The 24,676-nt window shown below is 37.5% G+C and overlaps 3 protein-coding genes across 3 annotated transcripts; 2 read left to right on the top strand and 1 right to left on the bottom strand.

Annotated features, from left to right (window-relative positions):
- The first annotated feature begins 6,478 nt into the window (after positions 1-6,478).
- LOC104240221 (VIN3-like protein 2) lies at positions 6,479-16,376 on the top strand. Its single transcript, XM_070172273.1, has 4 exons — positions 6,479-7,049; positions 8,366-8,993; positions 14,638-14,960; positions 15,319-16,376. The coding sequence occupies exons 1-4, from the start codon at positions 6,998-7,000 to the stop codon at positions 16,101-16,103; spliced, it is 1,788 nt and encodes a 595-aa protein (XP_070028374.1). The 5' UTR covers positions 6,479-6,997; the 3' UTR covers positions 16,104-16,376.
- A 364-nt stretch (positions 16,377-16,740) lies between these two features.
- LOC104228615 (protein SICKLE-like) lies at positions 16,741-18,940 on the bottom strand. The gene is made up of 2 exons (XM_009781095.2): positions 18,802-18,940; positions 16,741-17,488 (listed from the first exon to the last, which is right to left on the bottom strand). Exon 2 carries the CDS (start codon positions 17,481-17,483, stop codon positions 16,890-16,892), a length of 594 nt encoding a protein of 197 aa, XP_009779397.1. The 5' UTR covers positions 17,484-17,488; positions 18,802-18,940; the 3' UTR covers positions 16,741-16,889.
- A 698-nt stretch (positions 18,941-19,638) lies between these two features.
- Positions 19,639-23,869, top strand: LOC104228616 (double-stranded RNA-binding protein 1-like). Its single transcript, XM_009781096.2, has 3 exons — positions 19,639-19,731; positions 21,707-21,969; positions 22,926-23,869. Exons 1-3 carry the CDS (start codon positions 19,707-19,709, stop codon positions 23,595-23,597), a joined length of 960 nt encoding a protein of 319 aa, XP_009779398.1. The 5' UTR covers positions 19,639-19,706; the 3' UTR covers positions 23,598-23,869.
- Positions 23,870-24,676: the final 807 nt, after the last annotated feature.

The following is a 24,676-nucleotide window of genomic DNA, read 5'->3' as shown; positions in this document are numbered from 1 at the left end:
GATGGAACCTACTTAGATCAAATATTTCCTACCCTGAACCAAAAGCCTTCACTATATCTCCACAAAAGCTCTATATAATCTTGAGTTGAATGAAGCTTACATTAGTGGTGACTCACATAAGGAGCAAGCTTATGGTACTTAGAACCGGACTTGTGACCTTTCTTTGAGAGAGATGAGTGTGTTTTCCACAATCCTCGTTCTGAGTGCTACAATCTAAAAGTGAGGTCTGCTTAGGGAGAGTTGAGGAGTATGAGTTTGGGTTCCACAATGACCAAAGTAGTAGAAAGAGTTTCTTTGATGGGTTGAGTCAACTCTTGATGCTCTTGTGTCGCACTAAATCCATGGATTTTAGAAGGCCGAATGTTGTTAATGATTCATTTGAATTGAGGGCAATTGTTAGTCCCAATTGATGCTAGATGAGGTCACTTTAAGTCAGTTGAATTTTCTTGGATTTACTCTTAAGAGGTGGTTTTATTTTGTTTGCTTGAAGACAAGCAAAAGCTTAAGTTTGGGGGAATTGATAACTAGGGATTCCAGTCCATTTTACACTCCTTTTTACTTGAGTTTTGATTAAAAATGTATACAAAATAGTCTTAAAGGTTTACATGTTGTACTTTGTTACAGGGTTTGGTCAAAAAGGTGATAATTAGTCAAAACCTGCTCAAAAAGGAGTTAAACATGCACAAGTACCAAGAACAAGTCCAAGCACAGTTAAAACAAATCCACTACGACCACAATCCATTTAGTGCGGTCCGCAGTGAGGAGAATCAGAGGGGTGCACTTTTGGAGCCTAAGGCAATGCGGACCGCGGAGGATTTAGTGCGGTCACAATGGCCTCCTTGCAGCCACAACCCATTTTGTGCGGTCTGCAAAGATGGGGGATCAAAGAGTTAGGAGTTTGAAGATAAAGGCCAATGCGGTCCGGGGTCCTTTTTGTGCGGACCGCAACTGATGCCACAGCGGCCGCAGTGCATTTTATGCGGCCCGCGGTGGCCAGATTCAGAGAATGCGTTATCAAACTAAAAATCCTCATTCCGATCCGCGGTGCATTTTGTGCGGACCGCACTACCTCGTCAGGGGTATTTTTGTCCAAAAAATTCGACCTAGTATAAATACTTTCTTTTCACATTTTTATGGTATCTTTTGTAATCTACTTTTCAGCAAAGCTCGTGAACGGCTGTATTTGACTATTTTGAGTAATTTTACTGTAGGTTTATCCTTGAATCTTCAATTATTAGCTTGTAATTAAATCTTATGGGTTATTCTTCATCTATTTCTTTGTTTTCTTTTATTATTATGAGTAGCTAGACCCATTAGCTAAGGTTGTGGCTCAACCTTAGTGTGGGTATTTGATAGGTCTTTTGATTTAAGGCTTAGATGTTTATGAGTAGTTGATATTTGGACTGCTTTGTGTTTTCCATATTGAATTAGTGGTTGCAAACACTAATTTGTGCCTATTTGACTTGGGCTCTTCTTGATAAAGAGAGTTTGAGTCTAGGAAAATTAGTCCAACAAGGAATTGGGGAGTAATCAAGAGATTGATAGCCCCAATTAAAGGATTAAACCTAGAGATAGTAATACCCAACTTGAGCCTATATTACTTGTACAATTTTGATACCCAATTGGTCTTAAGAAATTCAATTAGGGCCACTCAAGCTACCGAGAGGTATAGAGTGAGTAAATCCGTGTGTTGGCTATATCACAATCCCCAACATAACGTCTTTGCCTTAGGCTTTAGATCCCGTCAAGTATTCACCTAGGAGAAAGTCACTTCCCTAGTGCCTCTTTAACTAATTAGAAAACCCTACAAGCAATCATTTTTAGTTTAATTTAGCTTATCAATAACATAAATATTAGAAGTAATATCCAAACAAAAGATGATTGGAAGAGCAATTAAGAGCACTACACATCTCTAGTTTAGATAGGAATTCAATTCCCACTTCTAGCTCCCTGTGGATTCGATCCCGACCATCTCGGGTAAAAGCTACTTCGACCGCTCTCGCCACTTTGTAGTGGTGTAGGGTTGGCTCCGATCACGCGTCGAAACTTTTGCCTACCCATGTGATGATAACCTAAGCGTGCTCCTAACGATTATAGGCAAGTAACAAAGTAATAGACAATTAAAAGCTCAATTTCATAAACTTTAGCACCCGAACCCCTTTAGTCTAATTTGACGTGGTTCAGTTGATGAATAGCAACCCAATTTCTATACTATGATAAAATTATGTTTAGATATAACCAATTCGAGTGAACATACGAGCAGATAACTAAGTGAGCAAATTCAAAACTATGAAGAACAACTACGCAAACAAGGGATCATATCACCGAACAAACAATTAACATTAAGCTGGAATAAAATGAGTAGAGGAAGGAAGAATTGGACCTCAATTGATATTGTTGAACACAAAAACCCAATAGGATGGACGATCTTAGACCGGATTCTTGCACGGCAGTGAAATCAAAACTAACGAACGTCAACCTCAATTGGGCAACAATCGAACTCCAACATTGAGACTACCAACAGCAAACCAATCTCGAATTTCAACTAAACTAGTTTCAACAGCTTAGGGATGCAGAGAGGAACTGATAATTAAACATAAGAGAGAACCAAGCTCCTAGGTCGATGCAAGAGCTGACTATGGAATCTATACAAATTGATTCCAAAGGCATGTATTGGCAAAAACGGATCACTCTGTTTGATTTAGAAACAAATACATTGTGAAACTTAGCAGCTACAGTAACTAAATAAAATGATGATTCCGGAACTGAAAATTTCAATCGGAAAACCTCAAATGAAAGTAATGAAACACGACCTTTCACCTCAAAGACACCCCAATCATATGAACTCGATCTGACCTCAAATTTAATCGGATTCATAGTTAAAAACCAAAAATCAGATAAGGGAAGGTGGAAATCAAAACCAAAACCTTGAAACTTTCAGCCCTCTCTACCCGAATTCTTCTATCCGATTTTCTGTCTCTCTTTTTCTGCTTTTGCGTCCGTGTGTGTGTGCGTGTATATCTCTGTGCTTCTGTGCGTGTGTGTTCCGGAGGGGTCTGTTGGTTTGGTCTTGATGGAGAAGAAAGGGAAGCCCCGCCGATTGGGGGTCTCTTTTATGTTCTCTGCGGTTCCTCCAAGACTAGATTAGGGGTCCTCCTTTAGGGTTATTTTAATTAAGGTATAAGAGGGGAATGGGTAAATAGGCCTAGATTTGGAAAATTGGGTTGGACCATGTCTTTTGGGTTTGAATTTATGCTAAGAAGACCAATAATACAATGTATCTATACAGTGTAAAAATCACTCTTAATTAATATAAATTAATATAAAACTAAATACTAAAAGTGAAACTATTTTTTGTATTTTCAAGTTTTATGTAAGGTAGATAAATTAGAAGTAATTAGCTAAACAAAAGGAAATATTTTTGTAATTTTTATTTTTGTGATAAAATAGAGTAAAAGAGCCGAAACTATTTAGAATAGCGATACTAAACCTAAACTAAATATTTACGCTAAAATGTGTAAAATCTTGGGGAGGGTCAAAAATTACATATCTACAATAGGTTGTTGAATGATACAAAGCTGCTCCTTGAAGACTAAAGAGCTCTTGCCAGAATTTGATGAGAAAATAGTATCTCTATCAGTTACTATAGTCTGTAGTCCATGAAATGTGTAAACATGCTCCATAAAAAGCTGACTACCATTTCAGCAGTAAAAGGATGTTTCAACGTCATGAAGTAATCATACTTGCTCAAACTATCCACCACCACTAAAACAGTGGTCTTTCCAAAAGAATTTGGCAATCCCTCCACAAAATCCATACTGATGTCTTGCCATACTTTTTCGGGAATAGGGAGTGGCTGTAAAAGACCAGGTGTAGCCACAGTTTCACCTTTATTCTTTTGACACACTTCACATTCTTGCACATGCTTGTAAACATCTAGTTTCATGTCTTTCCAGTAGTAAATATGTTTAAGCCTCTGTAAGGTCCCCAATATGCCTGAATGTCCACCAATAGCACTGCCATGATACAATTGAAGAAGATGTTACCTGAGAGCATGATCCTTCCCGACCATAATCATTCCTTTTCTATACAATATTTTATCTCTATATAGATAACCAGGTTTACTATTAGCATTTTGCTGGAACTCTGCAATCAGCTTAGAGTTATATGAATCCTGAAGTTGTTGTACTAACTGATCAGTCACAAACGATACTACTTGTAGACTACCAATCATGTTAGCTACTCTGGATAAAGCGTCTGCCACAAGATTCTCCTTCTCTTTATTATACACAATGGTGAAATCATATCCCAATAACTTGGCTATCCACCTCTATTGACTAGGGATAGAAATTTTCTGCTCCATCAAGTATTTCAGACTTTGATGATCAGTTTTGATCATAAAATGCCTTCCAACCAGGTAGTGTCTCCATTTCTGAACTGCAGCAACTATTGCCATCATTTTCTTCTCGTGTACTGATAGTTTAATATGCTGAGATCCCAAGGCCTTAATGAAAAATGCCAGAGGATGGCATGTCTGCATCAATACTGCTCCAATACCATCTCCATAAGCATCAAATTCAATAGTGAATTCATCAGCAAAATTTGGTAGGGCTAACACAGGATGGGCAGACATGATATTTTTCAGTTCATAGAATGCCTGCTCGGCTACTTTTGTCCACTAAAAGGATCCTTTCTTCAATAACTCATTCAAAGGCCTAGCTAACAATTCATAGCCCTTAATGAATCTTCTATAGTACCCTGTTAGTCCCAAAAATTCTCTCAGTTCTTTGACAGAATTATGAGCTATCCACTTCCTCATAACTTCTAACTTCTTTGGATCTGTAGCCACCCCAGTCCCACTGATAATATGACCCAAGTATCACCTCTCTCTCCCCAAAAGAACATTTGCTCATCTTCACATATAAGCTGTTGATTTTCAGAATTTGAAAAGTTGTCTCCAAATGGGCCAGGTGACTGGACCAACACAGACTACAGATAAGGATATCATCAAAGAAAACTAAGATGAATTTCCTCAAATGTGAATGGAAAGTATGGTTCATTAAACTTTGAAAAGTGGAAGGGCATTTGTGAGACCAAAAGGCATTATAAAAAACTCATAATGACCATAGTGTGATCGGAATGCAGTTTTCTCAATATCGACGGGATACATTCTAATTTGATGGTATCCGGACCTAAGATCCAGTTTAGAAAAAAAATTTGCTCCACCTAGTTCATCCAACAACTCTTCATTTACTGGGATGGAAAATTTATCTTTCACTATCCCTTTGTTTAATTCCCTATAAGCAATGCACATCCTCCAAGACCTATCTTTCTTCTTAACCATCACAATATGAGAGGAATAGGGACTCACACTAGGCCTAATAACCCCAGATTGCAGTAACTCTTTTATCATTTTCTCTATTTTATCTTTTTGGGTGGCAATGTATCTATAGGGCCTCACATTAATGGGAGAACCCCCATCTTTCAATACAATTTTGTGGTCATGTCTCCTATGAGGTGGCAATTCACCAGGAACATCAAAAATATGAGAATACTTATCAAGTAATTGCTGTAAATCAGATGGTAAATTCTTACCATTTCCATTCAACTGCATTTCTGATAAATTCAGTTCTGAACAGTTGTGTGCTTCACAAAGGTCATTGTCATCATACTTAGTTGGGCACTTTTATTCAACAATTTTTGCATCTTTTCACCATTGATCACTTTAGAATCTCCCCGTTTCAATTTATTTGAACCAATTTTCTTTTTAATCGGTGTAAAAAAGAATGACTCATTTTCATATTTGGAAATAATTTATCTTTATACAATAATTTGTAGCCACACAAAATATATGTGCCTCATTTTATACCACAAATTAAAAAAAATTCTTAAATAACGTGTTCAGTCAAATATGTTCACATAAATTAAAAGAGATGATAGTTATTTATAGACAACGTTCTATGTTTTAGTGTGGGTATGAATAATGAATAACCACAAGAAGAGTTCATAGGGAATACAAAGGTACAGATGAAGTGCGACAATAGCATTTTTAGGACCGTTATTTAAAGAATAGTTAAAATTTATAAAATATTTAACGCTTAGACGCTTAGCCTCCTCAAAATCAAACTTCAGACTCAAATTACGGTATGAAGTTTTCAAATGTCAAACATTTTGGTAACAATTTTCAGGAGGAGAAGCAGTCTAAAATTTACAAAATCTAACTAAATCGTATATAATTATTAAAAATTAGATATATTTCAAACAATATCCTTAAAATCGATTACCTGGTTCCATTTCGAATTTTTATTTTACATATTTGGCCACTCATCCAAAAGTATTTTGCAGCCCTTAGTCAATATACATCTGCCGATTTTTTTTATACATATTATCTAATGTGAATTCTATTCAGTTGGGCTGATGAATTTTAGAATCCGAATTACTTGAAAAAAGGAAGAACAACAATAACGATTTAGTGAAATACCACCAGGAGAGTATAAGAAAGGCTATTTCCGACGGAGCACTTGAAAAAAGAGAAAAAAATCAAAAAAAGAAGTGAGAAGCGCGTGGGAAGCAAACGTTGCAGAGGCCGTTTTCTTTTTGTTTGTTTATAGGGATAGAGGGGGAGGGGGGTCCCCTATTAATCTCATTCGCCTTCACAATCTGTAAAATCACACCTTCATAATCTGACATCAATGGCTACAACACAAATACTATATACTATTATTATTTCTTATTCTTTTCACTCCTCTTATTTTTATGTCATTTTTTAGTGCTTACCCTTCACTACTCCCCCCCCCCTCCAAAACTTGCCTCCTCCTTGGCTTCTTCACTGGCCCTTTCACGCGCGCACACACACACACAAAAAAAATATAACAATGTCGTTCTTGTTTTGAGTTTTTCTTGATCTCAAAAAGTTGCTATTTTTTTACCTGCATTGTTTCGTTTTGGGTCGCCACACGATTTAATAGTAAATGGGTTTTATTGTTTGCTTCTGAGAATGAGAAATTTTGATGGTACTGGAATTTCTGCTATGGAGTCTACGTTATCAGGTACTAAGGGTTTTTCTTCTTCTTCCTATTGACTAATTGTTTTATGGTTTATTTTTGTCTGTTTTATCAGGCTAATGGTGGGGTGTTTTTATTATTATTTTTATGTTCTTTTAGTTGGACTTGGTATGCTCTTTTTCTTAAATCATTTTTTTGTGCATTGTTATTTTTGTTTATGTATGATCAATTCCTTAAAAAGTTTTATACTTGGCAATATAAGTTGTGTTTTAGACTACTGTGTAACTAGCTAGGAAAAATCTCCTCTGTGTTTTAAGTAGTAATTGAAGAAATAACCGCCTTTGATGCTTAAAAATGTACACTTTTTTATTATTTTTCTTATTTCTGATGCAACATAAGTTTGAGCATCTTAGGCAGAGGCTGTTCCCATAACAACAAATAGAAGCATGCAATATTATGTTAATTGAAAAATGGTATTTTATTTCGATTAGCAGGTTATTCGAGAAACATTTAGAAACAAGAATGAATCAAGCAGAAAGTAAACTGAGGTGTTGATGGGGCAGATTAATGACATTTGATCCTTGGGTAAAAAGAGGGGTATTTGGTGGAGAACTACAGAGATCTCAGTTCTCTTGATCACCTATGAGCGATAGAGATTGTCTAGTAGAGGAAATTTCTTTTAATATGGTGTTAGCTAAGGTGCATTATTAGCAATTGGACTTCTGAACATAGGACATCGTATGGCGTATGCTAACTTTTGTCATTTTTTAATAGCAAGTTAAAAACTTCTGGCTTGGCATTGTGGGGACTGGGCAGTTTAGTAGTTAATTCCTTATATAGTTTGATATCATGCTTCTTTAACAATAAGAAAGGGAGGGGGAGGGGGGGGTGGCTAGCGCATAGGTATCAAGGCTTCTAAGTGATCTTGAGCTCAAGAGCTCGACCAATTCCACTCCAATCTTTACCCCAAATAGTTTGGTGTTGAGGTGTAATTGATATATATACACACACACATCACACACACGCACACTTGTATACATATACACTAGCAAACTCATAAATGGTCATCCTCCTAAATTCTTGTGATGTAAAGAGAATATTCACTTTGATAGCTATTACTTGATTTCTGATTACTCTCGAGTTGCTTTGAGTACCAAATCCCTATAGTAGTCTCTACTTTTATATTCTTAATCCTTACAGGTTTACTTTCACTGTGTTATTTTCAATACTTGGGATATCTCGGAATGCAGAGACACATGCAAGTTCTATTACCAAATCAAGAGGGTAGATTCAGGCCTTCGAATTTGAAATAATGATACTCAAATGTGATTTAACTGATGCAGAAGGTTTTTCCTTTTCAGGTCTCGTTCTCGATCCCACCAAATTTAGCCAATTGAGTTTGGATGAGAAAAGACAATTAGTGTATGAAATTTCTCAATGCTCAGAAGATGCGCCAAAGATCTTGAGTTCATTGACCAGAAGAGAACTTCTAGAGATTATATGTGCTGAGATGGGCGAAGAGAGAAAGTACTCTGGCTACACAAAATTCAAAATGATAGATCAACTTCTAAAGCTGGTTTCTTGTAAGTCCAATACAAATATTGGTTCTGCCTTCAAAAGGCAGCGAAAACAAGAAAATCAATGTGAAACTTTGGTTCAGAATGGTGAAGCTAAGTGGGAGTTGGAAAGCAAAACCCAATTCCTACTCTGTCATAATTTGGCATGTAGAGCTACTCTTGAGAGAGAGGATGTTTTCTGCAAAAGATGTTCTTGCTGTATTTGTCATCAGTATGATGATAATAAAGACCCTAGTTTGTGGTTAACTTGTGAATCCGATTCTCCAGATGAATTTAAGCCATGCGGATTATCATGCCATCTAAAATGTGCACTTGAACACGAACAATCCGGCATTTTGAAGAATTGCATCAATCAAAAACTAGATGGAGATTTCTATTGTGTTTCTTGTGGAAAAGTTAATGGGCTGATGAGGTATTTAACTCTTTCTTTGACCTGTAACATTGTGTGTTTTTATCTTGTTGTTGTTACTGCTTTTTTTACTTTTTCACTGCTGCATATCTTTTCTCAATACTGTTGTGATTATGCATGCTTGCTTTGAGCCGAGGGTTTACCGGAAACAGCCTCTATACCTGCACAAGGTAGGGGTAAGGCTTCATACTCTCTACCCTCCTCATACTCCACTTGTGGGTGTTGAATATGTCAAAAGTTCATCCCACATCGGTGGGGGACTTCATTTGGGGGAGAATTTCTCCCTATAAAAGGAGGCCTAATGTTTAGGATTTAAACACACCTCTCATTTGTCTTATCCTTTTAAGGTATTTGTATTTCTCTCTTTAGTATTATTTCACTTGTATTTTGAAGTGGAATTGTGTCCGAGGAAGTAGGCGAAATTGGCCGAACCTCGTAAATTCTGGTGTTCCTTTTATTGTTGTTTTATTGTCTTATTTATTATTTGGTGGCTGCCATAATTTTTGGTATAGTAGTTGTGACTCATTCACACTATATACATTTGGCTTCTCAACAATTGGTATCAGAGCCAAGGTAGTCTAAGTATGCTCTGTGGTTACAGCATAGTCTGATCTTCCACATCAGAAAAGATTTATCTTGGTAACTGTGTCAAGGTTCTGTCTTAGTATGCTTTGTGGTTGCAGCTTAGTCTGATATTCCACACCAGAAAGGAAATAATCTTGATTTGTGTCGTCAGCTATTAAATAATATTCGTGTCAAAATGAGAGACAATAAACAAGAAGAATCTACATCAAGTGTCAATAATACGTCATCGTTGGCATCTTCGCTTATGACAAGAATTGTGTCAAATGCGAAATTTGCAGTAGAAATTTTTGACGGATCAGCACATTTTAGGATGTGGCAAGGCGAGGTTCTAGATGTCCTTTTTCAACAAGGGCTGGATCTTGCCATTGAAGAAAAGAAACCAGATGTTATCGGAGAAGAAGATTGGAAAATTATCAACCGTGTTGCTTGTGGTACCATTCGATCCTACCTTGCTAGAGAGCAGAAATATCCATACACAAAGGAAACTTCTGCAAGTAAATTATGGAAAGCACTGGAGGATAAATTTTTTAAGAAAAATAGTCAAAATAAATTGTACATGAAGAAGAGACTGTTTCGCTTCACCTATGTTCCTAGTACCACAATGAACGAACATATCACCAGTTTTAATAAGTTGGTCACAGATTTGCAAAATATGGACGCAACTTTTGATGATGGTGACTTCGCCTTGATGTTGTTGGGGTCACTTTCTGATGAGTGCGAGCACCTTGAAACTACTCTACTCCATGGGAATGACGAAATTTCTCTCAGAGAAGTTTGTTCGGCTTTGTACAGCTATGAACAAAGAAAGGGAGAAAAACAAAAAGGCGGAGAAGGAGAAGCACTGATTATGAGGGGTCGTCCTCAAAATCAAACGAGGACAAAGAAGGGTCTCCAAGTCAAGATCTAGACCCAGCAAAGATGAATGTGCCTTTTGTCGAGAAAAGGGGCACTGGAAGAAAGACTATTCGAAGTTGAAGAATAAGGCCAAACATAACAATGGAAAGGCCATTATGGATTCAAATGTAGCTGATTGTGATGATTCAGACTTCTCATTAGTTACAACAGAGCTATTAACATCATCAGACATATGGTTGATGGACTCGGCTTGTAGCTATCATATGTGTCCTAACAGGGACTGGTTCGTGGATTTTCAAGAAGGACAATATGGAGTCATCCACACAGCGGATAATAGTCCTCTTACCTCATATGACATTGGTTCAATACGATTAAGGAACCATGATGGAATGATCAAAACATTAACAGATGTTCGATATGTACCGGATTTGAAGAAGAATCTCATCTCTGTGGGAGCCCTAGAATCAAAAGGGTTCAAAATCATTGCAGAAAATGGAGTGATGAGAGAATGCTCCGCTGCACTAGTGGTAATGAAGGCTAATCGGAAGAACAATATGTACTGCTATCGTGGCAGTACAGTTATTGGGACAGCGACAGTGACATCCAGTGACGACAAAGAGGCAGAAGCAACCAGGCTATGGCACATGCGCTTGGGACATGATGGAGGAAAATCCTTGAAAACTCTATCAGATTAAGAATTGTTAAAAGGAGTAAAGGCTTGCAACTTGGAGTTTTGCGAGCATTGTGTCAAAGGGAAACAGACAAGGGTTAAATTTGGTAGAGCGATCCATAATACTAAAGGCATTTTGGATTATGTACACTCTGATGTTTGGGGTCCTTCCAAAACACCTTCATTGGGTGGGAAACACTATTTTATAACCTTTATTGATGATTTTTCCCGAAGAGTGGGTGTATACAATGAAGAGTAAAGATGAAGTGTTGGGAATTTTTCTCAAATGGAAGACGATGGTGAAGAATCAAACAGGCAGGAGGACCAAGTGTATTCGCACAGATGGAGGTGAATACAAAAACGATCATTTCAATAAGGTTTGTGAAAATGATGGCATCGTCCGACACTTCACTATCAGACATACACCACAACAAAATGGAGTGGCAGAACGTATGAATCGGACCTTGCTGGAGAAGGTACGGTGTATGTTGTCCAATGCTGGCTTGGGTAAAGAATTTTGGGCTGAGGCAATTACATATGCATGCCACCTCATTAATCGTCTACCATCTGCTGCTATTGACGGCAAGGCATCATTTGAAAAATGGTATTGAAAGCCTGTTGTAGATTATGACTCTTTGCATGTGTTTGGCTCAACTGCATATTATCATGTGACAGAGTCAAAATTGGATCCAAGGGCAAAAAAGGCTATTTTTATGGGGATTACTTCTGGAGTCAAAGGATACCGCTTATGGTGTCCTATGACAAAGAAAGTAATATTCAGCAGGGATGTTACCTTTGATGAATCTGCTATGGTAAATAAAGTAACAGAAGATACCAAACAAAATGAGGGTGCTTCTAAGAAGGTGGAGTTTGAGGGAAAATTTATTTTTCCTACACAAGAAGTAGAGGAGGAAACAAATGAAGATTATCCTCTGGAAGAAGAGCCAGTAGAGAGGGAGATTCCAACTCAGGAACCTCAACGACAACTTGAATCAATAGCAACCAGCAGGCCAAAAAGGACAATAACAAAACCTGTTCGTCTTATAGAGACGGTTGCTTGTGCCACCTCAATTGTAGTTGATGATGTTCCTACCACTTATAAAGACGCAGTCCAAAGTTAAGAAGAAGATAAGTGGAGGATTGCCATGAATGATGAAATACAGTCCGTTCATCAGAATCATACATGGAGATTGGCCAATCTCCCGAAAGGAAAGAAAGCAATTGGGTGCAAATGGGTATTTGCAAAGAAAGAAGGATTTCCTAACCAAGAAGATGTTCGCTACAAAGCAAGATTGGTGGCCAAAGGATATGCTCAAAAGGAGGGAATTGATTACAATGAAGTATTTTCTCCAGTTGTAAAACATTCCTCCATTAGAATTATGTTGGCTTTGGTAGCACAGTTGGATTTGGAACTAGTTTAGATGGATGTAAAAACTGCGTTTTTACATGGAAACTTGGAGGAGGAAATCTACATGACTCAGCCAGAAGGATTCAAAGTTGCTGGAAAAGAAAATATGGTATGCAAACTTGAAAAATCGTTGTACGGATTGAAACAATCTTCTAGGCAATGGTACAAGCGATTTGACAAGTTTATGTTGCGGCAAGGGTACAAAAGAAGCAAATACGATCATTGTGTGTATTTGCGCAAGCTTAAAGATGGTTCCTTTGTATATCTTCTCCTATATGTTGATGATATGTTTATAGCTTCCAAGAATTCGGAAGAAATTGATAAGTTGAAAATTCAACTAAAGAAGGAATTCGAGATGAAGGATCTGGGTGAGGCAAAGAAAATTCTTGGCATGGAGATAATAAGAGATAGACGTTCAAAGAAACTTTGTTTATCTCAGAAAGAATATTTGAAGAGAGTACTACAACGCTTTGGCATAGATGAGATGACTAAGCCAGTTAGTACTCCACTTGCTCCCCATTTTAAGCTAAGTACTATTATGTCGCCAAAAGATGAAGCTGAGCAAGAGTATATGTCAAAGGTACCATACGCAAATGCTGTTGGTAGCTTGATGTATGCAATGGTCTGTACGAGACCTGACATTTCACAAGCTGTTGGAGTTATTAGCAGATATATGTATAATCCAGGAAAGGAGCATTGACAAGCTGTGAAGTGGATTCTACGGTATATTCATAATATTGTAGATGTTGGGTTAGTTTTTGAGTAGGAAGACAATCAGTCTGTTGTTGGATATTGTGACTCAGATTTTGTGGGTGACCTGGACAAACGAAGATCAACTACTGGTTATGTGTTTACTTTTGCAAAGGCACCAGTTAGTTGGAAGTCTACTTTGCAGTTAACAGTTGCTTTGTCTATAACAGAGGCAGAGTACATGGCTATTACAGAGGCTGTGAGGAGGCAATTTGGCTTCAGGAGTTGCTAAAGGAGCTTGGTGTTGAACAAAAAAATATCACATTTTTTTGTAATAGTCAAAGTGCTATTCAATTAGCGAAGAACCAAGTTTATCATGCAAGGACGAAGCACATTGATGTTCGGTATCATTTCGTACGAGAAATCACAGAAGAAGCTGGAGTCACGGTGAAGAAAATTCATACTACGGAGAATCCTGCTGATATGCTGACAAAAGTGGTGACTGCGGTCAAGTTTCAACATTGTTTGAATTTGATCAACATTGTTGAACACTGAAGATTGAAGATGAAGACACAACCAAAATTTGTTATTAAGAGAAAATTGAAGATGTGGAATTTTGCCAAGGTGGAGATTTGTTGAATATGTCAAAAGTTCATTCCACATCGGTGGTGGACTTCATTTGGAGGAGAATTTCTCCCTATAAAAGGAGACCTAATGTTTAGGATTTAAACACACCTCTCATTTGCGTTCTTATCCTTTTAAGACATTTGTATTTCTCTCTTTAGTATTATTTCACTTGTATTTTGGAGTGGAATAAAATATTGGTTGTGTCCGAGGAAGTAGGTGAAATTGGCCGAACCTCGTAAATTCTGGTGTTCCTTTTATTGTTGTTTTATTGTCTTATTTATTATTTGGTGGCTGCCATAATTTTTGGTATAGTAGTTGTGACTCATTCACACTATATACATTTGGCTTCCGCAACAGTGGGATTACACTGGGTATGTTGTTGTTATTGTTGTTGTAGATCCAAGAATATGGATTGTACACGGTCTTGTAAAATTGTTTTTCTTAATTTAATCATGCTTTGCTCCAACAGTGATTTCTTTGGAACTACTGATCCCTCGTCTGCATGCTCTTTTCTTTTTGGAAATATTCAGTGAAGTCTGATTTAGGAAGTAATGGAACTTATACACCCTCATTAATACAGAGATTTTTTTTCATTAAAAAAACTATAGAATGGCCTATATTTTCTGTATAATAGCTCTGATTTGCCCAAGATAGTTGTACAAGTGATCCGTACCCTGCAAAAATCATTAACTGATAGGGATTGTTTCGGTGGGCATACATCAGCAGGGAAAAATGTGATTTCTCTTTTTTATTAATTTTTTCTTTCAGTGGAGTATCTTTTAATTGAACTAACCTTGTCTGAGTTGATTTAGAACCTTGAGAAAACAATTGATGACAGCGAAGGAGGCGAGAAGAGTTGATGTGCTGTGTTTAAGAATCTCTCTAAGCCATAAGATCCTGGAGAAAACTGAGAAATACAAAGGACTGCTGAAACTTGTTGAATTGGCTGTTGAGATGCTGAAGAACGAAGTAGGGCCTCTTGCACAGGCGTCAGAGAAGATGGATCGCAGGATAGTGAACAGGCTTTCTTGTGGTACCGCAGTTCAGAAGCTGTGTGGTTCTGCAGTGGAAGCTTTTGATTCCATGTTTCCCAACCAACACTTTAATCCTATGACAAAGGAAGAGCATTTGATGCGTGAGTATTCTTAGTCAATTTATTATTGAATATCTGCATTTCAATAGCTCTACTACTGTGCCGGTTATGATAGTCTAATATTTGACAAGAAAAGTCTCATATTCGTTGGATCACTGCAATTGTTTCTTTATTTGTTCAAGCTCGTTAAACTTTGACTATTATTTTACGGGATATACTAGTTGAGTTCTATCAAATAAACTGAAGCTTTTGCAAGAAGTTCCAACAACTAAACCTAGATTTTTATGTTCACTACTTCAATCTGGAGGCCAGCCAAACTGACATATAACCATAGTCTTCTTCATCTTTCATTCTGTGGACTACTAATTTCATAATTTGCTTTTATTGAACACTCTGACAGCTTGCCGGATACACTTTGAGGAGCTTTCTCCGTCTAAAGTAACCATTGTCTTCAAATATGATGATCGTATGCTGAAAGAACTAATAGGCTTCAAATTGTGGTATCGAAAGTCCATTGCAGACAAATATCCAGATGAAGCAACTTTTATTGCACTAAGCCCTGCGACGAGATTTATGCTGGACGGTCTTGATCCTTCCATGCAGTACTTCTGCAAGGTTTCTTTCTTCAGCAAGACAACGACTTTGGGGGTTCAGGAAGTAACATGGGTAACACCTGCCGTGCACACGAGCTGTAAGTCGGGTTCTGATGAAGTACAAAGGGAGAAAGAACATGCTACTACAGATAGTACAGTGATGCATGCCGAGTCAATGAGTTCTACTGACAACAAACTAACAACTTATGATCCAAATGCCAATGCATTTCCTACATCCCCTCTTTCGAAGATGCTCATTCCTTTAGCAAGTCCAGTTTCAAGTGCTCCAGCCACTCCTTGCCAAACTGATGGGTCAAAGGAAACACAATTGAGTGATTACGAGTACTCTGTAGGAATCATCAGAAAGTTGGAGCATGAAGGGTTGATAGAAACAGATTTCAGAGTGAAGTTCTTGACTTGGTTCAGCTTGAAAGCCACAACACAAGAGAGAAAGGTAGTTAGAGTTTTCATAGACACCTTTATCGACGACCATTCAAGTATGGCGGGGCAACTTATGGATACGTTCATGGATGAGATATGCAGGGAGCAGAAAGTCGCCCGACATGAGCTCTGCAGTAGATTCTGGCATTAAACAAACATCTACCTTCTGAAATTAGCTAGGGAAATACAAAGCACGTCGTTTTGAAAATTTACACCGTTGATGATCCTACTAACCAATCTTTGACAACTTATGTTCTGAATTTTTTTTCTTGTGAATCGTATCCGCAAATGTAATATCTAGAGATGCTAGAGGGTTGAATTTGTTTAGTTACTTATTATTTAAGGATAACATTTCCAGAATGATGGGAAACCTTCTTCATGATCCAATGTTTGTGGATATAAGTAATCTTGGGAGATTTCTTCAGACTTTGATACTTGTATATATATATATATATATATATATATATATATATCAAAGACTTCTGAAGAATAATGGTAGATAAAACAGAGGTTTGATACTTTGATCCAAATATGATATGACAAAGGAGACGGACAGAAAAATTCTCAGTATTTGGTATAGCTGAAGTTACTTTTCAGGAAAATGTTTTCCATGAGGTGTTTGGTAATATGAAGATGTTTTCCCTCCATCAAAGGAGGAAACTTCCTCCTCTTTAAACTCCATATTACTTGCTCTGACTAGCGCTTAATCCAAATAAAAATCAAACCTGGGTGCATAAAATCTGTTCAATATTGCCACACTCCAATAGTGAATCAAAGCAAAACAACGATTGAAACTTACTAGGTGTCGATGATAACATAAAATGAGCAGGAAACTGTACAGAAATATGGTCTTAGGCTACAGCTCAACTTGCTATTTGCAGTAATTACAGGAGTATGAGACATAATTATAACTAAAAACTCCAAGCATCACAAAGCTTTATGTGCCGGATTCATAATTCACAGTGTCTTTGCCAGCTGCTTCAGTAAATGCGGCAGCAAGGTATTCAGTGAGGCTTTGCTGGGGTGTGGATTTTGTTGGAGTTTCTCCAAGTTTAGCCTTCTTTGAGATATTGGATTTTGGAAGCCATGAATTCGAAGAGTCACGTGTATCTCCACGTGGCTTCCAAATAACTGGCTTCAATAGTTTCCATGGGTCTTGCACCATTGACTTGTGATAGTAAACTTTCAATAGACCCTTGCTTTGACCTGAACCTCGGTGATGACTGCCTTTGAATCCTGAACCTTGGTAGGGGCTGCCTTGTCCATATTGGCTACCACCTCCACCTCCACCTCCTTGAGGAAAGCAATCACTGGAAATGTCGCCAATTTGCGGTGAATTAGGCGGAGAGTAGTTGTTAGGTGTGCCAAGAGAGCTATCCAAAGTGTTAGAGGAGTTCCCTGGTGGTGTACAAACGGGATTAGTTTTCCTACGGATCCCAAGAGGAATGGCATTGACTCCTCGTGGCTGGTACGTTCTTTTAGCTGAGTTATATTTGCCTTGAGCATGATAAGCTGGAGAACCGGCATTCATTGGTCCTGAAAAAAAAAGTAGAGTAAACAAGGGTCAAGATTTATATACACTACATAAATGCAAAGAACATAGCAAAGTGACTATTCCACATGACAGTATTTGTTGAACCAAAGCTAGTACATCAAAATTACTGCCATTAGAATAAAAAAGGGCAGCCCGGTGCCCTAAACTCCCGCTATGCGCGGGGCCTGGGGAAGGGCCGGAGTCCCGCTATGCCATTAGAATCATTCCAATTCGCACCTACTATATACCTTTCTGACTAAGAGGACGTCTCAATATCATCCTTTTTCAGATTCATATCCCTTACTTTTCATGCTAATAGAATGTTTGTCATTTGCAAAAGTTATGCCGATTGCAGAATAATATTATCTCCAATATGCATCAGAAATCATTTCAGACAAACCGACCTCTCTCCGGGAGAGAGGCTAAAGGAATCCACTCCAAGTTCTAGAAAAGAGGATACATTTCATCCTAAAGTGATACAATTTGTTTTTGCATAAGCTTCTTCGCTAAATACAAATTGTATCTCTTTATAAGAAAGGAGCAGCATCGCTGATGTTGATCTCACCCGTAATTAATTTTCTTTTCTTTTAAATATTTTCTCCTCAAATTTATACAAACAGAGCCATTATCCTACCCAAAATGAGATCAAATCTATGAGAACTTCGTCAAGACCTTTGGCAGCATTAGTAGCAATCAGCTTTTGTTTTGACACATACCATCCTGATCAATAAGCACAGCACAACTATGTATATATATATTCATCACCCTCCCCATGTTGACGAGAATCTGTCGCTAAGTGAGTTAACCTCTCTTTTCTTCCTTTTTCTGAGTAAAAGATTAAGCTGCTAAGTGAACTATTGTTTCTCATTTTTTTAAAGTTACAATGAGGTTTTGTTCTTTCCTTGGGTTGGGGAGAGGGTGGGGGTTGAAGCAAAGGTCTAACACTTTTCCATCTTCTACTTATATGCCTCAGTTATATCTATCGAAAACTATGTCCATCCAAGTACTCCTGCCATTATGTTTTCAATCAAGCACAACCTCCCGAGCACTAGGTTCAAGCAACATCATAATAGTTCGTCTTCGTCCCTTTCACTCTTAAACCTAATCTTTATATTAATAATCTGAAAAAGTAAAGGAGGGTCTTTATGACTATTCTTAAGCTTCCTTTCCTCGAGAATAGGATCTTGTTCCTTATTTAAGTGATCTAGAGTTACCATTATCCAATATATCCTCCGACAAGTTGTGAAATATCAGTACCTATAACAACAAGCATCCATGAATATATTAAAACTTTCAAGAAAGAAAATGTAATTACTTGGACGAGGCGTGTTACACGGTTGTGAAGCTGAAGGGGATTCAACTAATGGATTGGTAAGGCCATCACCAAGGGGTTCCCCTATAGATTTTTGTACTTCAGAATTATCTCCAGCCTCTGCAGCTTCTCCTTTCTCTTTTCAGACTCCTCCATTCTTTATATTTGAATTCTAATCAAGAACCCAATACAGATTATCCCTAACAAGAAACAAAGATCCAATTTTTAGCCAAATAGGGTTAGTGTATATGTGAATATACACCTCTATTTATATAGTCAGATGAAAAGCTCCAATCCAAACTATCCCTCAACAAAAAAATACAAAATCTCCAAATTAAAAGATCCAATTTTTAGCTAAATAGGGCTAGTGGGTGTGTGAAAACACACACACACACACAAATATATATATATATATATATATATATATATATATATATATGTATGTATTCCCAGATAAAATAGATCCAATTTTTAACCAAATCGAGCTAGTGGGTGTGTGAATATACACACCTATATGTATTCCCAGATAAAAAAATCCATTTTTTAACCAAATAAAGCTTGTGGGTTTATGTTTATACACATTATATATGTATATGTACGGTGGTTTTGGGGTTTAGGGTTGGATGGCCTGCTTGTAAAATCGTTGCTGCAATTTTGAAGAAGAAAAAAAGAGAACAGGTTCTTATTCCAAGAATCCAAAGGTTTAATTTGCAATTGATGAATTTCCACTTTTACCCTTAAGAAAAAGGAGAATAACAGTTTTAGCACAGCTTATTCATGTTGGCTCAAACTTTTGATGGGCATTTATGGAATTTCATCTCGGAGAATAAATGCCATATTCAGTTTTTCTCCTATAAAAATTCCGTTTCTACATAATTCTCTCTCCTTTTGGGTCGCCGATACCTAAAATGGCGAAAAATGAGAGCTTCCAAGGTATTTTTTTTTTCTCTCCTCTATTTCTCCTTATTCTTATTTTAAATCTCTTAAATTTTCTTTGTAAATTTTTTCAACTTTGTCTTTACTATGAACAATAGACTAGGATAAATAGCACTTTATTTGCAAGCTGTTGTTGAGTTATTATGTGCTTAGAAGATTTTGGTTACCAAAGAAATTGTAATTTCTGAAAGAAAATTTTGTTGAGGAAAAGCAATGAGGAAAAAAGATGAAATCTTTGTTGTGGGAAAAAAGAATCTAAGGTATTATTAAGTTCTTTAAAAGAAGATAAGTATTTGGCTAATGTATTTGGGTTTAATGGGTAGTTGAGGTATAGAGTAATTAGGTATTTGTTTTGTGTCTTTAGCTATATAATATACCTAGTGGTTTCGATGTAAATCCGACAAAAAACATTAAGTGATTTCTTCATATCCGCCTAAGCCTTGGTTGGAAGAGGTAGGTAGTAGGTACCCAGAGGAATATTGCACGCAAACTGGCCCAGACACCAACGCCAATAATAAATAAAAAGCAAAGCATGTTTTGGCTGTACTTGTAGTTTAATGAAGCTTATATTACTTGTCCAGAAACCAAAAAGTTATATAGAGCTTTTAGTCAATATAGGGAGTCTAGGTATGTAGCTGTACAATATGGATTTTGCGTAGCATTTTTCACTGGTTATGAGCATTCTTTTTACCTTTTTTAATTCCTTTTTGCATTTCAATAGAGACTTTTTGTGTTTCCTGTTAAGCTGTATTTTTTCCTTCCTTTTTCCCCTTTCTGTTGTTGGAGATATAAGGATGCTATTATATCGATCTGGAGTGGTAAAACTTTATTTTTGTGATAGTGTAAAGGTTTTATTCATATAAAGTTCCAGCACTAAGACAGTGTTGAATATTACATCTGCCGGAATAGTACAATGAAGCTTAACTCTGCAATGAATCTATGAATTCTAACAGTCTCCCTTCATCATACATATTCTCAAGATTATACCATGTTGCTAAGTTACTTAAGTATATAATTTCCGAATCTGTATAGGAGCTTCTTTACCCTCAAAACACCTTAAGTTTCTTTTCCTCCATATAGTCCCAAAACGCCCAACCAGGAATAGTCCTCCATATGATATCCAGCTTCTTATTTCCTTTGGAATACGTCCAGCTGAGGAGATCTTTAATGGTTGCTTTAGTGACCCATTTGATCCCGAAGATATTGAAAAAGAGATGCCAAAGATAACCAGCAACCTCACAATGCAGGAATTAAGCCAGCCATCCTCAATTCCCTTCCCACAGAGGAAGCATCGGCTACAGAACTGCAGACCTCTTTTGTGTAGATATAACATGCCAGCTTGTAAGGAATTTTGCCTCCTGAAATGATCTTCTAAGGCCATGAAGGAAAATTTCCTGCTGCTACCAAGAACTTTATAGGATGATTGTACAGAGAGAACACCATTTCCTTGTTCAGTCCATAGTTTATGAGGCACATCCAAGAGATTTAAGACATATCACTTCCTTGGCTGAATTGATGAAACTGAGTGTTATGAAAGATTGGAAGTTAGCACGCATGTACACCATTAGAGTTAGTGATCTTGTGCTAAAGATTCAACAAAGGGTAGTTAGCCATAGGTTATTTTTTATACTTCTTTACTTCTTATAATTTTGGATAGGTGCAAATATTTGTTCTTAGACAGGGGTACTAGGGTTTTGAAAAGAGAGGGAACAAGAAAATATGACAGTTTCCAATCCATAATACTACATTGTCCGATCCACAGGATTTGATGGTCCAAATTTGCAGAAAGTGTAGCTTTATAGACATATGCGTGCATGCATTTGTGTTATTATTATACAAAGGGTTGAAAATCTAATTCTCTTGTATTTACTTGTCACCTTTCTGCTTTAAGCTGCCTTTCCTGCTTATTGCTTCTGTTTCATCTTATTGCTAGTTTTATTAGGGTGGTCTCTTACTTTTAAACATATTACAGGTGTGTCAACTTGTTATGTTTTCAAAAGCCGATTGCAAGAATATGCCCAGAAAGTTGGATTTCCTACCCCTGTTTATGAGATTATCAAAGATGGCCCTTCTCATAAGCCTACATTTAGGTCAACAGTGATTGTGAATAATGTCAGATATGATTCTCTACCTGGATTTTTAAATCGCAAGACAGCGGAGCAGTCAGCTGCTGAAGTTGCACTCAAGCAACTTGTAGATTCTGGGGCAGTGGCATTGTGCCTTTCTCAGCCAGTGGTACTTCTTCTTTATCCTTCATCGTTTGGACAAAACAAATTGTGCTTCTGGGCTTATATGCACTACGATCTTAACTATTCCTGCATTCTGACCAGAAGGCTTGTGTGAATACATATTTTGCTTTTCATTTCCCGGGGGGGGGGGGGGGGAGGGAGGGGATGATTTGATTGATTTCTAGATTTTAGATTAGATAATTACTAGATTTAAAGCGGAGGAGAAATACGATTTTGGCAAGTAGATAAAAGATCAAGTGTGGGTATGATTTTTGGCAGGTACATAAGAACTTTGACATAAAGGGTGGTTGGGAGGGGTTTTTCTTTGAATTATTTTACAGGTGGGGAGATCATAATCATTACTTGTAGTACTCAGTCTTGTGAAGTTTTCCGGTCAGCTGTCTGCTATTTAAAAAAAATAGCAATAATCTATTTACAATTCTTTCAAGAATTAATTTGGCCATTTTAATCTCCTATGCTAATTTTTCCTAAAAAAACTTCCATCTTCGGGGTAACTTCTTCCTTTTGAATTCCAATCTGCGGTGGCCGATTACTTCACTATGATGGCTAGCATCTTCATGCCAATAACTTACCCTAGGCCAGTTCTTAATGATTGTTATGCTTAGGTAACTGTATAAACTTCCCATTTTGTGGTGGAATGCCTTATTTGTCATTTTAGCCCTCCTTTTAGTTGTTAGTTTGAAGTATGTTAGATTGCTAGGGGTTTATCTGTTAGTTTGAAGTATGTTAGATTGCTTCCTTGGCTATGTGCTCCGATGTCATGTGGATCCAACTCTATGAATGTGCATAATTTTGTAATATGGAGCAACGCAAGGGCTATAAAAGAAACCATTTTTTGATTTGTATTTAGTACTAATTCTTTGTTGTTGTGCTGTTAACTTTCAAGCTTTCGTGTTCTGGAAGTCATACCTTTCTGTTTTGCCTGTTTGGTGTATGTTTCAGCATCAGACAGGCTTGTGCAAAAATATGTTGCAAGACTATGCTCAGAAGATGAATTTTGCAATTCCACAATATGAAATGCAGTGGCATGAAACAAAAGGCAAAATCACATGTTCATTTTCCTGTACTGTTGAGATAGGGGGAATCCGATATATTGGAGGGGCAGCCACGACAAAGAAGGAAGCAGAGATCAAAGCTGCTAGAACTGCATTGCTGGCCATTCAGTCTAGTGGGTTGTGGCCGGATGATAAGCCTAATGACTATTCTGCATACACTGTCATTCCACCGATGAAGAAGGCCACAGATTTGGGAATCAGCAACCAAGAAAGTGCAGCAGCTCTGAAACCGAAGAAAGGCCATTTCAAGAAAAAGAAGAGGAGGAATGCCAGCAAGCAGGTCTGCACAAAGAATACTGGTGACTTGGAAGTTCAGATGGTAAATCAAGCAGAACCAGAGTTGCATGAAAATGCTGCTGTTAGTACTCAAGGTACAGAATCCGGAGCTGCACCTATTGGAGGAGATATGACTGAGCGGAGTGCCGTTACTGGAGTTGGGCAGCTTACTTCTGGAGTAGATAGTTCAGCCAGTTGCTTGGAGCAGCAAATAACATGTGTTACAGAAGCAGACCAAGGCCGGGGTACAAACACAGGGGCAGAAATTTCTTTATGTATTTGATTTTGCAGGGTTAACTGTATGAGATGGGCGCGAGAACAATTAGATTAGAGAATACATAGGACTCGCAAAATTTTTGCGTGTAGGTTAAGCAACTCTCTTGAACATTCAGATCAAAAGGGTTGTCGATGGTGTGGTTTGTCCAAGTAGTTATAAACTTATATAGTCACACTATTACATGCCAAATGTCTCGTGTAGTTGCCACAACCACGGGTGCATGATTCAGTCTGTGACATTACTTAATTACTTAAGTTGCTTGAACATTTGCTTTGCCATTGATGGAGTAACCTGCTGAATGACTGTATTTAAGTTATTATGCTATCATTTACACTTTGAAAAAGCACCTCTACCAGTCTTTACTTCATTTTGGAACATGGTATTCCATTTACTCTTTTTTTTAGATGTTTCATTTACTCCAGGGAAAGAGGAGAAAAAAGAAGGATCATAGTCCTTTAGACAAAAACCTTGAGTATTCTTATCTGGTTTAGTATGCCATGCCTTGGTGGTTTTACTTTCCTGAAGGTTGAATATGGATTATTTCATCACTATGGATTTTTTGCAGAAGTAAGAGCATGTTGTCAAATCTCCCCCCCCCCCCCCTCTTCCCTTTTCTTCCTTTGAGCTGAGAGTCTATCGGAAACAACCTCTCTACCTCCCCAGGTAGGGGTAAGGTATGCGTACACATTATTCTCCCTAGACTCCACTTGTGGAATGATACTGGGCATGTTAGTGGTGGTGGTGGTGTTGGTCCTGAAGTGAAAATAGTCAATTTTTGGGAGTTCTATAATATTGCAAGAAATGATAGTTTTTTTTGTGATACAAGAAACGACAAATTTTGTAAAAACCAGCAATAGCCACAAACAATAATGACCACGCCTTAATAACAAAAGGATATTATACCGTGAGGAGTTGAAGTTTGTCATTTCATAAAAAACCTTGAAAACTTAATATGTTGCTAATAACAAACAACTCTGCACCGAAAGGGAGCCTTGGAGTATGATAAAGTTGTTTCCGAGTGACTTATAGGTCACGAGTTCGAGTCGTGGAAGCAGTCACTAATATTTGCATTAGGATAGGTTGTC

The sequence above is a fragment of the Nicotiana sylvestris genome, chromosome 4 (assembly GCF_000393655.2).
Source record: "Nicotiana sylvestris chromosome 4, ASM39365v2, whole genome shotgun sequence".
Classification (NCBI taxonomy): domain Eukaryota; kingdom Viridiplantae; phylum Streptophyta; class Magnoliopsida; order Solanales; family Solanaceae; genus Nicotiana; species Nicotiana sylvestris.
The sequence above is the reverse complement of the archived record's forward strand: the minus strand, read 5'-3'. Positions and strand labels throughout refer to the sequence as shown.

What these genes read in the sequence shown, in the direction of transcription:
- LOC104228615 (XM_009781095.2), bottom strand. Translation starts at nt 17,483, where the DNA reads ATGAATGCCGGTTCTCCAGCTTATCATGCTCAAGGCAAATATAACTCA.
- LOC104240221 (XM_070172273.1), top strand. Translation starts at nt 6,998, where the DNA reads ATGAGAAATTTTGATGGTACTGGAATTTCTGCTATGGAGTCTACGTTA. An exon ending in TATGGAGTCTACGTTATCAG is followed by an intron (nt 7,050 to 8,365) that starts GTACTAAGGGTT and finishes TTTCCTTTTCAG; the next exon opens with GTCTCGTTCTCGATCCCACC. An exon ending in AAAGGAAGAGCATTTGATGC is followed by an intron (nt 14,961 to 15,318) that starts GTGAGTATTCTT and finishes ACACTCTGACAG; the next exon opens with CTTGCCGGATACACTTTGAG.
- LOC104228616 (XM_009781096.2), top strand. Translation starts at nt 19,707, where the DNA reads ATGGCGAAAAATGAGAGCTTCCAAG. An exon ending in GAAAAATGAGAGCTTCCAAG is followed by an intron (nt 19,732 to 21,706) that starts GTATTTTTTTTT and finishes AACATATTACAG; the next exon opens with GTGTGTCAACTTGTTATGTT. An exon ending in TGTGCCTTTCTCAGCCAGTG is followed by an intron (nt 21,970 to 22,925) that starts GTACTTCTTCTT and finishes TGTATGTTTCAG; the next exon opens with CATCAGACAGGCTTGTGCAA.